The sequence below is a fragment of the Lagenorhynchus albirostris genome, chromosome 3 (assembly GCF_949774975.1).
Source record: "Lagenorhynchus albirostris chromosome 3, mLagAlb1.1, whole genome shotgun sequence".
Classification (NCBI taxonomy): domain Eukaryota; kingdom Metazoa; phylum Chordata; class Mammalia; order Artiodactyla; family Delphinidae; genus Lagenorhynchus; species Lagenorhynchus albirostris.
In genome coordinates, this window is record NC_083097.1 from 613,839 (window position 1) to 631,852 (window position 18,014).

At 54.3% G+C, this 18,014-nt stretch overlaps 1 protein-coding gene across 1 annotated transcript; it reads left to right on the forward strand.

Moving 5' to 3' along the window:
* The first annotated feature begins 32 nt into the window (after window positions 1-32).
* TRIP13 (thyroid hormone receptor interactor 13) lies at window positions 33-14,320 on the forward strand. Its single transcript, XM_060145973.1, has 13 exons — window positions 33-212; window positions 1,025-1,190; window positions 1,285-1,414; window positions 2,120-2,175; window positions 2,949-3,039; window positions 4,302-4,374; window positions 6,956-7,019; window positions 7,813-7,899; window positions 8,112-8,218; window positions 9,905-10,058; window positions 11,947-12,059; window positions 13,051-13,120; window positions 13,450-14,320. Exons 1-13 carry the CDS (start codon window positions 121-123, stop codon window positions 13,543-13,545), a joined length of 1,299 nt encoding a protein of 432 aa, XP_060001956.1. The 5' UTR covers window positions 33-120; the 3' UTR covers window positions 13,546-14,320.
* Window positions 14,321-18,014: the final 3,694 nt, after the last annotated feature.

Sequence of the window (18,014 nt, forward strand, 5' to 3'; positions counted from 1 at the left end):
GGCAAGTTCGAAGCGCGGGCGCGGCGGAGGGCTGAGGCTGCGGCGGTGGCGGCGGCGCGAGGCGAGAGGCGGCGGCGGCCGCGGTCCGGTCCGGTCCTCTCGGCTCTCGGCGGCGGCGCCATGGACGAGGCCGTGGGCGACCTGAAGCAGGCGCTGCCCTGCGTGGCCGAGGCGCCGACCGTCCATGTGGAGGTCCACCAGCGGAGCGGCAGGTGAGCCGGGCCCCGAGCCGACCGCGGCGCAACCCAGACCTGACAACACCCGACCTCGACCCGCCTCCCCCGAGCCTGACCCCGACCAGATCCCGCCCTGACAGGAGCCGACTCCGATCCCGAGGCGGACTCCGGCCCGGCCTCGGCTGAGCCAGGGAACGCCGGGCTCTGGAACTGCCGGTCGCAGGAGCTCCGAGTCTGGGGAAACGGCCCTGACCCCGCACCCTCGCCCGCAGTCCCGATCCCCGGCGAAACCTGTCTGGCCTAGGTGGGCGGGGAGGGGCCGGGGCGCCGGGGGTGCCGGTGGCGGGTGACGGGCCCCGGCGGGCGGCGGCGGGGGGCGGGCTCTAGGGGCAGCCGAAGGGCCTGCGAGGTCTGGGAAGCAGCGGGCAGGGGGCTGAAGGGGGACCGCAGCTCACGGCCTCGTCGCCCGCCGCCGCAGCTGTGGGGATTCCAGTCTCCGCTAATCACAGCCCTGTCACTGCGGCTGCGCTTTGCGGGCTTCACGTTGGGCCTCGCGTTATCCGGCACAGCTCCAGCGTAGTGACTGATCTCCAGGAGCCCAGGGTGGCACCGACTCTTGCCGTCGCCCCTTCTTCGAATGGGGACCTGGGGCACAGAGCCCTTGGGCGGCTTCCCCGGGTCACGAGGAGTCTGCGCAGGTCTGCTCCCCAGGCAGGCCCTCCCGCCTGCCCTCTTCACTGCACTTTGCCCTGTTCCGTCTGTTTTTTTTTCTTTTTTTAAAATCACTTATTGTTAAAATGTTGGTTTTTAACTCAGACCTGATTTACATGTTTTGTTTGTTTTCCTAGCACTGCAAAAAGAGAAGATCTAAAGCTGAGTGTTAGGAAGCTCCTCACCAGGCATAACATTGTGTTTGGCGATTACACGTGGACTGAGTTTGATGAGCCTTTTCTGGCCAGAAACGTGCAGTCTGTGTCCATTGTTGACACAGAATTACAGGCTAAAGGTCCACAGGTAACTTACTACTTCTCAGCGGCCCCGTGAACGTGCACGTGCTGTTTTGAGAGTGTGTTGTGTAGATTTATTTGATGTTTTTTTCTCGTCACAGCCCGTTGATTTGAGCATGTGCACTATTGCACTTCACATCTTCCAGCTGAATGAAGATGGCCCCAGCAGTGAAAATTTGGAGGAAGAAACAGAAAATATAGTTGCGGCAAACCATTGGGTGCTGCCTGCAGGTACCCGTGGCAGTAACAGTAGGCAGAGCATGCCAAGAATGGGAGGTCGGAGGATGGTACACGCCTTGGGCTTATCAAGGAGATTTTGTCCGCTGTGTAGAATTTTAGAATGTTGTATCTGTTATGAAATAGAAAGTATATCACGACAGAGAAAGGTAGAAACTTACAGTATGAACCTATTTGGATAGATCCGTCAAAGACAGTGCTAACTGAGAATTACACTGGTGCTCTGCTTTCCTGCCCAGTTGGTCAGTCTTGCTGGACCACGGCTTTCTCCTGCCTTCTCGATGGTCCTCCGTGAACTTTGCCGATGGGGTCTAGCAGGCAGAATCCTGCTTCTAATCCGGGTTAGGCTTGATGTCCTAACGACTGGAATAGACCCGCCGCTCGGCCCTGCTGGAATGTCGGCTTGTGGGGAGAGTGGTGGGTTCAGGGTCTTTGCTTGTGTCCGAGCATAGGTCCACAGAGACAGGTGTGCAGAATAATACGACAACGAGGTTAATTATCTGTCCAAAGCCACGTGCGACTGCCACTTATTCAACATCTTTAATTTTAAGAACAATTTTAAAAGTTTAGCTTCCCTGTAACCAGAATTTTAGCTTACCGCGTGTGGAGCAGTGGAGGGCATCAGTGGCTCAGGGCAGACCTAACCAGTAGGTGCAAGGCTTCCTTTCCTAAAATTAGGTTTTTGTTTTATTCTCTCAGCTGAATTCCATGGGCTTTGGGACAGCCTGGTGTATGATGTGGAAATCAAATCTCACGTGAGTTGTGCATTTTCCCAAAAGACCCCATTATTTGAAGTAGAATCATTATTGTGTCACTCTCTAGCACTCCTTAACTCAGATGGGCTTTGTGAACACTGCTTACCAGCAGCCCATGTCCTGGATTTCTGTCCTGTGGGATTGCTCCTGAGTGGAGCTGCCCTCCGGGGAGTTCCCCTTGGGAGAAGGGGGAGCGTTGGGAGGGTGAAGACCACTTGCACTGGGTCACACGCTTGGTGTGACCAAGCACGTGCACATGGTCACTCCCGTGGGCTGAGGAGGCAGTGCTGAGGGGCAGACCGAGCAGGTGGGCAGGTCTGAACCCCCTTCAAGGGGAAGAGTCCTGCACACTGGGGGGGCACTAGGGGTCTGTCCCCACCGCCCCTCATCACCCCACGCTCCTCTAGGCAGCCACAGTGGACCGCAGAGCCCTGGCTGTTCTTTCAGTGAATGTGCCGTGCGCTGGTCCACTGCTGTGTCCCAGAGGAAGGAGCTCACTCTTACTTGGTGTGTCCCTCAGTAGTTTTGTGTGTCGTTAGCATTTTAAATAAAAGTGATCTTTGTGTTCACCGTTTATCCTGAAAACAGTAACAGCCAGCGCTTGTCCTCTCATGTCTCAAGTTACCGTCCGGGTTGAAAGCCTGCAGGTGTGTGGCAGGTGTCTGGCCGTGGCGGTCTCTGAAGACTCCCGTCGCTCTACTCGCTTAGGGCACGTTCAGCGGAACCTTTGCCTTGCTGGGGACTTTATCTGTACTTTTCCTTTCTCCACGCAGCTCCTTGACTACGTGATGACAACTTTACTGTTTTCAGACAAGAATGTCGACAGCACCCTCATCACCTGGAACCGGGTGGTGCTGCTTCACGGTAAAGCATCGCAGCTTTGGTTTGTGTGACGAGATCAACTGTGCGAAACCAGGCTTTTGCTTGTGGCTTTGTCCTTCTGCGAGGAGTTGCAGCTCCTTTTTTCTGGGGGGGCCAGAGTTGTCCTAGAACATCCTCCTCTGTGAAGCCAGTCGGCCTCACACTATCTGGGCTTTGGTTACTTGACCTTTCATTTGGCAGCCACCTGATTATGCCTTGTGGCTTTTTCTACTGTTATTAAACTTTTCAAGTAACTGCCTTATTTTCCGGTTGACCGTGGACTCCTTAGGATAGCAGTTGCCTCGTATTTCTTCGTAGTGTCCTTAGAGCTTCCCTTGATGGCTAATGGACTGCAAAAGCCACTCTTCACAGGACTCTGCCTAGTTCTTGGAGGAGAATACTGGGTTTCCTTTCTTAATGTTCCCGGAGAGAAAAGAATCGAGAGAAAACCCCAATTATAGTGAAGTAGGAGCTATAATTAAAAGGGTGATTAGTCTCTTTATACAATAGGCTTGTAGGCTTGTATACAACTTTAAGAAAACAAAGTCTTTTAAACAGCATGTATTGTGGCAGATTGGCTTAAAGCCAGGGTCAGTGGAGGCAGTCCAGAGGCATCTTAGTTAGCGCAGTACATTACTTGCATTTAGAATTGGTTGTATGTTTACTCTTAAACTATGGAAAATGCAGAAAATCAGAGTTGACCGTGTCAGCATTTTCTATTGGATGGGTTCATGCTTCCACATCAGTTACCTCAGAGTTCCTGCAAAACGCTGTGCTAAGTGACACACACTCAGGGCACAAGCCCTCGCCTTACGGCTCTCCCTGTGTAGCGTGGGGTTCGGGCCCACGTCCAGGTACCTGGAGTGGAAGATGGTGGTTCCGTGGTTTCAGAAAGAGCAAACGTCAGTGCCTTCAGAAGGGTCCTGACGGCTACCAGGAAAGGTGTGTTTGACTTTTGAAAGGTGGATTTTCATAGTCAGTGGATTTCATAGAGGACGTGTGGGGACGAGGAGGATGTCAGTGAAGATGTGGACAAAGGAACGTGGAGCGGACTGTGGGCCAGGAGGCATACTTGGTGATGTTTTCTAGCATTTACACCGCTAGGAGATTTCTTTGTAAGTTCATAAGCGGTACTTGTGGTAATAACATTCGTAGCATTGAAGTCTGTTCGTTATCTTATATCCTGTGGATAATGCAACTCCTGTTGTTTAAGAAATTTCTTATAGTACTAACTTAAAAACATATTTGCTTGCATTTTGTTACAGGTCCTCCAGGAACTGGAAAAACATCCCTGTGTAAAGCTTTAGCGCAGAAATTGACCATCAGACTCTCAAGCAGGTAACTTCGGTAATTTGAGAGAGGAGAGCCACAGAAGTGGGTTTGCTGGGTTTTCAGTTATAACAACGGAAACTGTTTTTATTTTTAAATCATTCTACATGAATAGTAGGTCTCTATCTTCCAGTGTAAATTAATGAATTCCTCTGTACTCAGCATTGTCTTGAGTTATGATTCCAGTCTTTTTAAACGTGTTGAGACTTGCTTTATGACCAGCACGTGGTCCCTCCTGGTGACTGTCCCACCACGTGCACTCAGAACGTGTTTCTGCTCTTGTTGCGTCGACTGTTAGCTCAGGATGCTTGGCGTCCGTGCTGGTCGTCTGTCTGCTGTTCTGTCGCTTCCTGGGAGGACTGTCCAAGCCTAGCGCTGGGTGTGTCTTCCTTGAGTTTTGTCAGCTTTGGGGTTTATAGTTGTATCACATGTAGGGAATATCTGACTGTTATCTTTCCAACTAATCCCCTGCTCTCTGCATTTGTTTACACGTTACACTGCCTGATACTGTCCCACAGGCCACTGATGTGCTCTTATGTGTTTTTCGGGCTTTAAAAATTTTCTGTCTGTGTTTCATTTCGATAGTTTTCTGCAGTGTACGATCTGTCAGTGGAATTTTCGTTTCTGATAGTGTATTTTTCTTTGGAGATTCTGTTTGGTTCCTTTTATACTTGTATTCCTTGTCCCATTGTGTTCTCGGTAAATCCTTGGGTACGTTTATGATAGCTGTCTTATGCTCTGTCTACCAAGTCCATTGTCGTTATCATCTGGGTCTGGTTGCGGGACACATGTTTCTGCCTCTTGGCGTGTCAGGGAATTTTTGCTTGAATGCGGACGTTACGATTTCAAGCGTCTGGACTCTCTGGTCTGTCTTTAGCGACCGCTGGGTTTCGTTCTGGCGGGCGTTTGTGTGCTTGTCTTCGGTGTGATCCTTTGAGGTCTCTTTTCAAGCTTCGTTCGAGAGGGGTCTCCATGTGATCTAGGCTTAACCCTCAGGTGGGGCCTTTCTCGGGTCTCCGCTGAGCCCCTGAATGAGCAGCGAGTACTCTGCACCTTGGCTGTTGGGGCCTATGAGCGCCAAGGTCTCCCTACTCAGACACACCACCTACCCAGGAAAGACTCCAGGGCCCCTGATGGTTTCTGGGGCTTTATTCCTGTGTATCCCCCTCCTCTCTGGAGCCCTGCTCTGTAGCCTCCAGACACCTCAGGCTCCTTGAACTCTGGCCTCTGTCTCCTCGACCCAGCCTGATGGCCACTCTTCTTGGGTCCCCCCCACGGTCACTGTTGGAAGGTGCTCCAGGCAGGAAGTCAGGGCGGTCGCGCTCGCCCCGTTGCCGTCCTCTCGGGTCACAGTCCTCCGGAGCTGTCGTCCAGTGCCTGTCATAGACGTTGTTTCATTTGTTCTGCCTGGTTTTCCAGTTGGTTAAGGCAGAAGGTAAATATGACCCCTGTTGATCCAGTATGACTAGAAGAGGAAGCCCTGTGAGATTTACTTTGAAATCTATTTTGTTTTCAAAAATGTCTTATAAGTAGGGAAATTGCTTTATTTCAACGCTTTCTTTTACATTTAGTAACTTGGTCTTGGGCTTTATACAGTGAAATGCATCTATGTTTTGAAGACCTCTTAAAGGCGGTTTCCTAAGCCACCAGAGGGGGAGGTGTTATTACAAGAAATGTGACTTTTCCAGTACAAAGATCTGGAAATCTGTACTAATTTTGTGGCAGAAAGAAGCCTTAGCAAGCCTTTTTCGCCCACTTCACTTAATAATCAACATGCTTTATAATTAATTTTGTTTAATAGTCAACCCGATCATTAGGTTGTCTGTCTCCCCCTTCTATTTTGTTAAACAGAATTAGTAAATGGTCTTTTTCAACTGGAAAATTAATGATACTTTTTAAAAGTAATTCTTTTTCTTCTGTGGACTTTTGACCTGAAAGAAACTGTGAAGAGGACCTGGGAGTTAGCTTTTCTCGGGCCCGTTTCCTGTTCGATTTTAGTCAGAACCCAGTGCATGCAGGCTCTTGCCGCCTCCTTGTGGACCGGGTGTTAGCGCTGGATTTCAGTCGGTGTGTGTTCAGGTTCCCTTTTGAGCCTTTCAGGGCTCTAGGTTGCAGGAAGTGATTTTGTGCCGGAAAACAAATTGTCACATTCTTTACGGTTTTGTGGAAGGAGGACAAAATGTTCCGCTCTGGCCAAAACATTCGTCATGCTCGTGTTTTGATTTCTTTGCTGTGTTAGTGCAGGTAATCCTTTTTCAATATGGAAGCGTAAATTATAAGTAGATTTAAAATGAGAGGGATTTTATCTTGCTTTAATTCAGATGAAGGTACCGTTCAGTTCGAGAAACTTAACTTGCTCCATCTAGAACTATTGACGTTGATGCACCTTGTTAGATTTTTCATATTTTTAGTACATAGCTTGCGAGGTAGCCCAATCCTGTGTCAGTGGCTGTAACGATTGGACAAAGTAGCCGTTCTCAGCGTGCTGGGCATTTGAGAGACGCTGCATTAACGAGGTGGAGGTGCTGCTGCAGAGGAGGCTGCCGGACTGGTTTGTAACAATTGCTGTGACTCTTTTTTTCTGTCTTAGGTACCGGTATGGCCAGTTAATTGAAATAAACAGCCACAGCCTCTTCTCTAAGTGGTTTTCAGAAGTAAGTGTTAGTACTAATTCCAGTTCTCTGGGTTGTCAGCTATGCAGTTGAAAAGTTGTCCTGTAGATTAGGCAAACTTTCTCCTCCAAAAGCTTTAGGAGAGAAAGAGGTGAAACGGGAAAGTGAACAAGGGGCTGACTTTGTGGTCAGAGAAAACTTCCAGAGCTCAGCGGTAACTTGGAAATCACGTGAGGCCTGAGAGGACCCTGTGCCCGTCACATCCAGACCTCTGACTGGGTGGGACAGGAAGTTCAGTGTAACCTTAGGAGGGGGGGTCTGCCTTCCAACGGGGCGGCACCCCTCAGCTGAGCATGCGCTGGGGGCCTGAGCTCGTTCACCATCTGTGAACTGAGGGACTCCAACCAGGTGATGGCACAGGTGCCCCTCACCTCTGAAAGGCTCTGCCGCGGGCACCTGTGTCGGGAGGTCCCCCTGGCGGGTGGTGAGTGGGGACGGGGAGTGCCCATAAGGGTGCACCGGGCCGGTGTGCACGCGAGACCCAGGCTGTCCTGGTCATGAGGACAACCGGGAAGGGAAAGGAGGAAGGACAGGTGGGCCACGGTGCGAGTCACCTGAGCCATGCATCCCTGGCCCACGAAGCCAGGAGGGAGGACCCCCGGGTTCTCTGCAGACTGGCTCCTCTGGCTCAGGGAGTTTCCCGAGGGGCCGTCAGGGGACGGTGGGCTTGTGTGGCCACCTGGGGCCAGAGCGAAGCCCGGTGGGGACAGTGGACACGTGCGCACCAGGCAGCTTGCCGAGTGCAAGTGGATAATAAAGAGTGTTTTGCTTCCAGAGCGGCAAGCTGGTAACTAGGATGTTCCAGAAGATTCAGGACTTAATTGATGACAAAGATGCTCTGGTGTTTGTGCTGATTGACGAGGTGCGTGTGTTCAGACTTTAAACCTGTGACTGGAGGAGGCTCGAGACTGAGCGGCCTCGCAAATTGCTGGGGCGCCGCCAGCCCCCCACGGGTCCAGCCTCCGCAGGCTCCGTGTCCTGCAGTCCTTGCCCCTATCAGGCTCACGGTGCACGTGCGCATGCCCACACCTGCGTCTGCTCGGCTGACAGCGCCCCGTTGCTCCGTCCCTACAGGTGGAGAGCCTAACGGCTTCCCGCAACGCCTGCAGGGCGGGTGCCGAGCCTTCGGATGCCATCCGCGTGGTCAACGCCGTGTTGACCCAGATCGATCAGATCAAAAGGTAACGCTGTGCACAGCGGGCTTGCCGGAGAAGCACGGACGCCGCTCAGCCTTACTCCCAGCTTTTCTAGCTAAGAACGCGTCTGACGTTGAGCGTGGGCTCTGTCTTCTCCACATCTGAGGCAGCTTGTGCTAAATGCACGTTTTAGAAGTGAAGTATGTTTTGCTTTATTAAAGCATTAAAAACACAAAACAAACCTGGGGTGTGGGGAGGATGTGTGCCCTGCAGAGACGCATAAATGCGGTGTCTGAGTCAGTGCCCGCAGGACCCGGTGCCGGTGGCCGCTGAAGGGCCGCCACTGGGCAGGTGGGGCGCCAGCCGCTCGCCCTTCACGGGGCCGGGGCCGTGTGTGCGCAGCCCGGTCCTGCAGCTCAGGCCTGTGGCCAGCGCGCCCAAAGCCGGCCCAGCTCTGGGGGCGGCTCCTGACTCACGAGAAGCCCCGTCTGCCCTGTGCGGTCTCCCGCCAGCCCCTCGGGGTTCCCCCGTTGCCCTCCACGTGCCGCGCTCAGGCGGGGGTTTGCTGAGCGGGGTGCCGCGAGCTGCACTGCGCTGTGTCGGACTTTACCCTGCCGTCGCGGTGTTCTTCACGGCGGAGAACATCTTCATTGTCTCTTGGGGTCAGCGGCAGGCGTCCCTTGCTTGTCCTGCAGGCGAACTTCGTGTGAGGTGTAGACCCTCTTGTCTCTGCCCCCTCACCCCACCGCCCCACTCTTTGGTCTGGTTTCTCCCCCTGCCACTGCCCCCGCGTCCACCCCAGCGCTCAGCGTGGAACCATCCGCGGCATTCAGCCCCCGGGGCCCCTACCTCTCTCCGCTCTCCTGACCTCTCCGTTTCTGCTGCCGGCGTCTCCCCGGCATCTCTGGGCAGGGGAGGGCCTGCACTCCCACCCTGCTCACGGATCTGGTGGGCGAGTCTCCTTCGAAGACCTGTATGTCCACAAGGTCCCCGGCCCTCGTTCGGCCCAGAAACCCCAACTCCCCGTGGTTTCCATTGCACTGATGGCCTTGCTGCGCACCCACTGCTCAAGGCAGAAGACGGGGCCCCCGGACCACCCACGTCACTCCGGGAGGAGTGGAGAATGGGGCTCTGGTTTGTCTCTCACCCCACTCACCTCACGCTGCCTCTGTGCGGGTCTGACCGTTTGTGAGAAGCCCGAGCCCCGGACGAGGGTCCCAGCGGCGTGTGTGCGCCCTCCGTGCAGCCTGGGCTCCCCAGCCTCCTGGCCCGTGTGCCCGCCCCGCCCCGGGCTCACCCTGCTCACCCTGCAGAGGGCTGTGTACCTGTGTATGGCCGTGCCCAGGCAGGCGGGAGTGTAGGTGCTGGGGGCTCGGGCGCGCACAGAGGTGAGGGGTTCGCCGTGGGTGAAAGGCAGGGGGATGTCAAGCAGGGGCCCGGGAGAGCTTTCCAGGAGGCAGGGGAGCGACCGGGGCACACGGCCCGGGGAGGGTCTGCTGTGTTGCAGCCAGGAGAACCTGGCAGGAGTTGGGGGTCAGGCAGGAGCTCAAGGCGCAGGGCTTCGGAAGGCCTCGCGGGCAGGTGTGCGGAGGGGGAGTGTAGCCGGCTGAAGGGCGCTGGCTGAATGCCTGGGACCTTGGTGGCCGTCTGTCCTGACGCTCCTCGTGTCGGGTCAGGTGTGGTCGAGTCCCTACAGCATGGGCTGACCGGTCCTCACCTCTCTGTCCGCAGGCACTCCAACGTGGTGATCCTGACCACGTCCAACATCACGGAGAGGATCGACGTGGCCTTCGTGGACAGAGCTGACATCAGGCAGTACATTGGGCCGCCCTCCGCAGCAGCCATCTTCAGAATCTACCTCTCCTGCCTCGAAGAACTGATGAGGGTACCTTGGTTTTTTCTCTCTCCTAATCAGTAGATTTCTTATGTTTTCTTAACCCGCTGATGTAGCCTAATGTATCTGGTTCCAGCATAGAATGAGGTCTCTCAACCTGACATCAGTCATCTCCTGAGATTGAAAGTTACAGTTGTTGGGGACTTCCTGTGGTCCAGTGGTTAAGGCTCCGTGTTTCCACTGCATGGGGTGAGGGTTCGATCCCTGGTCGGGGAGCTAAAATCCCACGGGCCACGTGGTGAGGCCAAAAAAAAAAAAAGAAAGCAAGCTACCGTTGTATCTGCAGGCTGAGCAAATAGTCGAAACCACAGCCACTGATCGAGTGTTTGGTGATCATCATGGTGGTTTGATCTGCTGATCTGCAGGGGCCGAGTGAGTAGGGGTGTGCGCCCGTCCCAGACCTCACGGCCTTTGCAAGTGACCTGCTCTCTGGGCCTCGATTTCCTCCCCTGAAAGAGGAAGAGCGGTAGTGGTCCTGGTTCACAGGGAGGTCACCGGACTGGGGGTCGTAGTTCACAGGGAGGTCGTCGGCTGCAGTGTTCGCAGCCCTGGGTTCTACCGTCAGCGCGAGCACAGCGGCAGCGAACGCGTTCACGTTCACTGTCTGTCTCTCGCGAGTCAATCTAGGGGCCCGCGTGTGCCCGTGGGCGGTAACCAAGCCAGCCAACAAATAGGGATTTCTACAGCGATCGCCAGGCTGGCATCCTTGTAACTGGCTGGGGGTTGGGACCACTGCCTGCACCACGGAGTGGGGGCCCCAGCGTCCTCACAAGGGTGACCCGGCCTCTGTGACGGGGACGGGAGCGGTCTCCGCCCCGGGTGCGCTGTCCCGGGCCCTCCTGTTTTCCCGCGCCATGGGGGGGGCGGGGTGGGGCGTGGAGCTTCGACGTGGTGCTGCCGTTTAGGGGCCTGCGTGGTGGCGGGTCCTGCTGGAGACCCCTGGGGGCCTTTCCAGGGTGCCGCGTCGCACCGTTCTGCGAGTCCAGGGGCCGCCCTGAGGTTTCGCCAGGCGTTCGGACGTTTTCTGGGAGCCGAGTGCCTGGAGCAGGTGTCGTTTCCTAGACGGTTTATGGGAAATGAAGACATTCCGATGTGGCGGCGGTTTGGCCGGCCCTGAAGGCTGTCGGCGCGGGACTGTGGCCCTGCACGCTGTCGGGAGCCTGCTGGACGGCTCAGGTCCCTGGGGGGTCCGCGGAGGCCGCGGGAGCCTGAGGGAGTGTCACGCAGTCAGGTGGGAAGGTCAGAACACAGCCAGCACAGACCCTGTTGCTTAGTTTTACCTACGACCCCCACCAGCCCTCCCAAATGTGCAGCCAGACCTCTCCTTTCTCCTCTCGTGGCTTCTGAATCAGACGGCGTGGCAGCCTGACAGTTTAGCGCGGGTGCTTGGGAAGGAGCGTCCCACGTGCAGACACGTGGTCTGGGAGGTGAACTCTAGGACCCGGGTCCATGGTCAGTTAGAGGCTGTCTGACATTCCACCAAATGAGAGTCTTGGTTTTAAAACCGTGAACAGAGACCCTCCTTGAAAGGCCAGCCAAGTCCGGCTCCAGGGCCCAACTCTGTCCATTGTGGGATGTGACGCATGGTTGAAACTGAATATCAGGCTGGACTCAACACCTCTGAGTTCCTCCCCACCTGACACGTGCTGAGGACATGTTTTGCCCACAGGAGCAGAAGAGGCTGAGCGCTGTGGTTTCTGAGACACGTTTTGCTGTCTGTATTCTTGCCTTTGTTAGAAGAAGAGGGGCTGTGTGAGAGAGCTGCTTCCTGGGGCCCGTGCAGGCCCAACGGCCCCGCTTGGGTTTCTGAGATGTGGCGTGGGGTGTGCCTGCCGCCTGAGTGCCGTCCCTGTTGCTGACCCTGCCTGTGTCCCCACAGTGTCAGATCGTATACCCTCGCCAGCAGCTGCTGACCCTCCGCGAGCTGGAGATGATTGGCTTCATTGAGAACAACGTGTCCAAGTTGAGCCTCCTTCTGAGTGAAATTTCACGGTGAGCGCTGACCTCGCTTTCGTAACCAAGAGAAGCCTGTTTGCTTTGGGATTGGCGGGGAGGTCGTCGTAATTGCCTGTGGCAGCCGTGGTTGTAGTTTGGGGTCAGACGGCATGGGCTTGATCCCGAGGCATCGCACACGCGCCCGAAGCCCCCCAGCCTCCCTGACCCTGGGCTCGTGGACAGGAGGGTGGAAGCAGCTGCCCTCCTACCTCCTAGACGTGACAGCGGACCGTGAACAAAGTTCTGCCCTTGTATCTGGAAAGACGTTCAGGTTAAGGCTCTCTTAGACGCATTACTGATTTCTTAAGCAGTATCTGGTAAACTTTGACAATTTGGCAAGAAAATAAAACGGAGGCTTTTGTTTTGATAAGCAAACAGTTAAACAAGTAAACAATTAGGGCGCTAGGCTTGGTGCTTTGGGAAATAAAGGAAAGTGGTCCAGCTCCCTGGGCACCGAGGGACACGTAACACGTGAGCATCGAGAATCGTGGGCACGCCTGCTCAAGGCCCAGGCTGGTAGCGCTTTCAAGTTCTCAGATGGCCCTGGTGATCAAGGGAAGCTGGGAAATGGAGCAGAGCCTTGAAGGACAGTTAGAATTTGCATAAACTGGAGAGAAATCAGGAAGGCTGCGGGCGCCCTTAGGTGGGTTGCGCTGCAGACACCAGCTGGTGGCGCTGGCGGGGCCTGGGGCGTGGTGTCACTACCTGTTGGAGAGATTTAGTTAAAGTGGCTGAGGTGGGACAGAGGAGAGCAGTTCAGAGACTTGGGCAAAAATTCACCACCACGTGAACCAGCCTGGTTCCCGGGGGAGCTCTTGTTGCCAGCCGTGTGCCCACCTCACTGTGCTCCTTGTGAGGCCGTGGGTGGCGTCGGGACCCTGTCCTGGCCCCCCTCGAGGGGCTCTGGGGGAGGGACGTGCAGGGTCTAGTCCTGAAACATGCAGCGGTCCGTGTGGAGTTGACGCCCCGAGTGTGCTTATGTTCACAGGAAGAGTGAGGGCCTCAGCGGCCGTGTCCTGAGAAAACTCCCTTTTCTGGCTCACGCTCTGTATGTCCAGGTGAGTCCCCGGCCGAGCTCCGCCTCCGGGCCCTGTTCCACCGCCGCCCGCTCTGTCCAGCAGGGTGTGGCGTCGCTGAGGGTCCCACTTGCCACCATTGGGGTGTCTGCCTCATTTCACGTTTCTGAAGCGACGGGCTCCTGGGGCAGTGGGAGGAGGCGGCCGTGTGTCTGCTCACCCCTCGCTGGCCGTCGAGCTCACGTGCAGGCCCCCCGCCACCTAGGAGGTGCTTGTGCCCTGGGGTGAGGGGAGGGCGGGGGGGGGGCGCGGGTGCTGCCGGGTGGCCCCTCCGAGGACGAGAACACTCACAATGCTGTCTGTCTTTCCAGGCCCCCACCATCACCGTCGAGGGCTTCCTCCAGGCCCTGTCTCTGGCCGTGGACAAGCAGTTTGAGGACAGAAAGAAGCTCTCGTCGTGCGTGTGACCTGACATCCCCGTCCGCGTTCTCGGGGAGCACACAGCAAGGAGGCGACAGGCTTCTCTCACAGCAGCGGCCGCCCCGGGAATTCCCGAGCCCGTGGCTGAGCCTTGCCGGCCAGAAACCCACAGGCCGGTGTTGTTCAAGAAGCGTGTTATATCTACGTACTTTTAAACGCGTGTTAGAAGACAAACAGCATGTCGTTTTCTCTGTTTTAAAAGACGATCATCTGAGCTCTGTGTCTCTTTGTAAAGAACCGTCTAGATGTCCTTGCTCTAGCCTGGCTCCGGTTGACTGGGCCCAAAATGCTGACAAATTTTGTTTAGAAAAGATGATTAAGTAAGCTTTATAGAAGCGAAGCAGAAACCACATTGCCTTAAATAAGAATGTAATCATAGCATTAAAAGAAAAGTGCACGTCACTCGAGGCAAGACAGCGTTTGCCTCCTGCGTGAGCTTGTTCTGTTCAGTGCAGACATTTGGAGACTGATGAATAAGAAAAACCTGTTCCTATGTTAACAGAAATCGAGAAGAAAATTCTAGGGCAGGTGCTCTTCTCAGTGAGCAGACAGGCTCCACTTGCGGGGAGGAGAAGCTGACGCGGGGCGAGCCTCCCTGGTGCCCAGTGCAGGCCGGCGTTACGGGGACGTTTCACGGTCACTCACGGCCCAAATGCAGATTGACGTTAACACGTGTAAAATAAATTGGCCAATAATTGATGTATTCCACAGAATATCGTGTTTGTTGCTGTCACCTCATGCTAAAATAAATTTCACATTAGTGTTTCGTATACACTTTTAAAAGAACACGTTACCTTTTGTCACAGAACTTAAGTGTTAAAATTGTTTTTCCAAAATCTTCTCGTTTTGATTCTCTTATCACTCTCAAATGCTTTGAGTTTTATTTTAAAATTACTCACACGATCACTTGACTTTTAGCCGGTTTTACGCCTTGAGGTGAAGGTGCATCGTCTGCAGGTGGCTGTGCAGCCCGGGGAGGCCCAGGGTCAGGGCTGGGCTGGGGGTGGGAGGACCTGAGTCTCCGCCCCTGGGCCGTTGGCCGTGCTCTGGTCAGATCCAGGACTAGAGCGACTGCGGCCCTGGGGCCGGGGCCTGGCTCTGTGGTCTCCTCAAGACCCTGAAATAGGGTGAAAGTGGTGTCTGTGGGCCCTGGGGTCAGAAGAGGGGAGGGGGTGCTCCACGCTCCAGGGTTGCTGCTGAAGTGCCCAGCGTCCAGGTGTCCAGATGGGAGGAGACGGGAGCGCGGGGGCAGCGGGGGAGGGAAGCCCCGAGAGGGACGGCGGCGGGGCCTGCAGCGCAGGTCTCGGTGGGCTCCACCGGGCGTCTCCCAGAACGCGGGTATGTCTGCCGCCGCCGCCTCCGGGCACCAGGGGTCAGCGCTGCTCCGCGGGACGGACAGCGGGGGCTCCGGGTTCAGCCAGGGCCCCGGGGCGGGGCGACAGTGGTCAGCAGAGATGGCCAGCCTTGCCCCGCGCTCCTGTTCAGGCTCTCTGGCCTCCTCCCCCGCCGCCACGTGTGCCCGTGCCCATGGGACATCGGCACCCGCGTGCCAGCCAGGTGGGGGCGGGAGCACGGATGCTCGGCGCCCATCCTGCCTTCCCGGGCCCCCAGGCGGAGGACGCGGACCCCGGGCGCCTCACCGGGCGCAGGCTGTCGTGGGCACGTCCTGGGCCTCGGCCAGAAGCCGAGTGGCTGGGCCCTGGGGCCAGGGTGGGTCCGCGCGGCCCACCCCCTGGGGGCAGGTTCCTGTGGGGGGGCCCGGTGAGCCCGCCGGACACGGCGACCGCTGGCCAGGCCTCTCCTGAGCCCCCGGCCTGGCGCAAAGGGCTCCGGCCCGACCCCTAAGCCGGGAGGGGCGCCCTGCGGGAGAGGCCGCGGACATGGGGCCGGAGGGAGCAGAACTTCCCGGGCAGGATGACCTGGAGGACGAGGCGATGGGGATCGGGGTTGGCGAGGGCGATTCTCACGGTCACGCCACCGAGGAGCCAGGTGCTGAGCTGAGGGCGCCGTGGCCGCAGGCCCTCCACCCGGCTTGGAGGGGCTCCGCCTGCCCAGCCTGGAGGCCCTTCTGTGGAGGTCGTGGTTCCCACCCTCAGCGGTGCCCCAGGGCTGCGGCTCCTGTCACCATGGCAACATGGTGGCAGCCTGTCTCCTCGGGCTGAAGTGTCCTTTGTGATGGGGAGGTGGGTTTTCCATCCCCCGAGTTCCGATTTCCAACTCAAACTTCCTCCCTCCACCCTCTGGTTACCGTTCAGGACAGGAAATATTTTGTTCTCAGTCACCTTATATCATTCGGAATTGGAACCTTCTTTCTCTCTCACCTGAGCTGTCACGGATGGAAACCTTTATTCTCTGTCATCTCCAGATTTATCTATTCTGACCAGAAACCTTCTTTTTCTCTAATGTGAGTTTCCTTTGTTCCTGAAAGCTTCTTTGTCTATAATCTGGGTTCGCATTTGTTATTGGAAACCTTCCTCCTCTATCAATCACCTCAGTTAGAATTTACGACAAGACAGTTTCTTCCCCTGTCACCTGAGTCATTATTACTGACTGGAAACCTTCTTCATTATCACTTGCGTCGTCATCTGTGACTGGAAACCTTCTTCCTCTATCCCCCGACGTCATCACAACGCGAAGGCTCTTTTCTCTTTCAGAGAATCATCACTTCTGAGGGGAATCCTTTCTTTCTGTATCACTTGGGTTGTCTGTGTCTGCAAACTACCTTCTCAGTCGCTCGATGTGCCTCTGTGACAAGCGGTCTTCTGTCTGGACCACCTGAGTTACGATTTATGATGAGGAAACTTCTTTCTGCATCACCCCACTTGGGATTTACGACTGGAAAGGTTTTCCGTTGCCTGAGTGACATTTATGACTAGAAACTTCTCCCTGTGTCACGGTCGTTAGCACTTAGGGCTGGAGACCGCATTTATCTGTCTCCTGATTTAGCATTTGTGACTGGAGGTCATCTCTTTCTACCCCCGGTGTTGTCACTTATGACTGGAAACCGTCTTTCACCATGACCTGCGCTATCATTCCCTTCTGGAAACTTTTCTTTTTCGCTAGTTTTGAGCAACAGCCTTCAGTTTTGCCGCCTGAGTTGCCATTTGTGACTGTTTTCCTTCTTCCTCTGGCACCCGAACCCCCGTTTACGACAGGACGTCTCTGTCCTGTCACCTGAGTCATCACATGAGGCTGGAACATTTCCTTCTCTTGACCCTGTTGCCTCCGTGACGGACGGTCTTCTTTTTTTTTCCCAAGCGTGCACTGGTTTATTGACCATGGACGGTCTTCTTTTTCTGTGATCCGACTTATCGTCTGTGATGGAAACCTTTTTTTATATATAATGTTGGTTACCATTTATGACTGGAAACCTTCCTTCTCTATCGCCTAGTTATCATTCATGACTGAAGTTTTTTTCTCTCCTGATTGATCATTTATGACTGAAAAGTCTTCTTTCTCCATAATTGATGACTGGTACCTTGTCTCTTTATCACCTGACATCTTTCAGGCCTGGAAACCTTCCTTGTCTCTCACCTGAGTTATCATTTATGAGTGAAACCTTTTTCCTCTGTCACCTGAACTATCACTAATTATTGGAAACCTTTCTTTTTCTGTCTTCTTTATGACTAGAAACCTTTTCTCTAGCACCTTAGTTCTCTATTTTGACTAGGAACCTTCTTTCTGTATCACCTGAATGATTATTTATGACTGGAAACCTTTCTTTCTCTATAAGTCTTCATTTGTGACTCAAAACCTTCTTCTCTAGCTTATGAATTATTATCTATAACTGGAAGTGTTCTTTCCTATTACCTGAGTTACAATTTTTGACTGAAAACATTTCATTTTCTCTCACCTGAGTTTATCACCTGAGTTATTATTTACAACTGGAAACACTCTTTCTCTATCATATGATTTATCTTTTATGACTTGAGAAAGACAAATATTATCACTTATATGTGGACTCTAAAAATTAAAGCAAACAAGTATAACAAAGTGGAAATAGACTCACAGACACAGAACAAACTAGGGGTGACCAGCGGCGAGAGGAGTAGGGGAGGGGCAGGGTAGGTGAAGGGGAGTTAGAGGCACAAAGCACTAGGAATAAAACAAGAAAGTTCCAGGGACATAATGTACAGCACAGGGAACACAGCCAATGTTTTATCATAACTTTGGAGTATAATCTATAAAAGTACTGAACCACTATGTTGTACAGCTGAAACTAATATAATATTGTAAGTCAGCTATATTCAAATAGAAAAATGTGAAATGAGGATTTAAACCACTTCATAATTAAATTACCTTAGAATTTATTTAAAAAATTTTTTAATGAATTTAAGAAAATAAAATAAAAACAGGAAACGCCAGTGGGAAGACTTAATCACAGAGGCACTGGCGACTGGCCTAACGTTTCCCAGTAAACGGGGCTGGTGCCGCCCGGGGCTGCTTCATCCCTGCG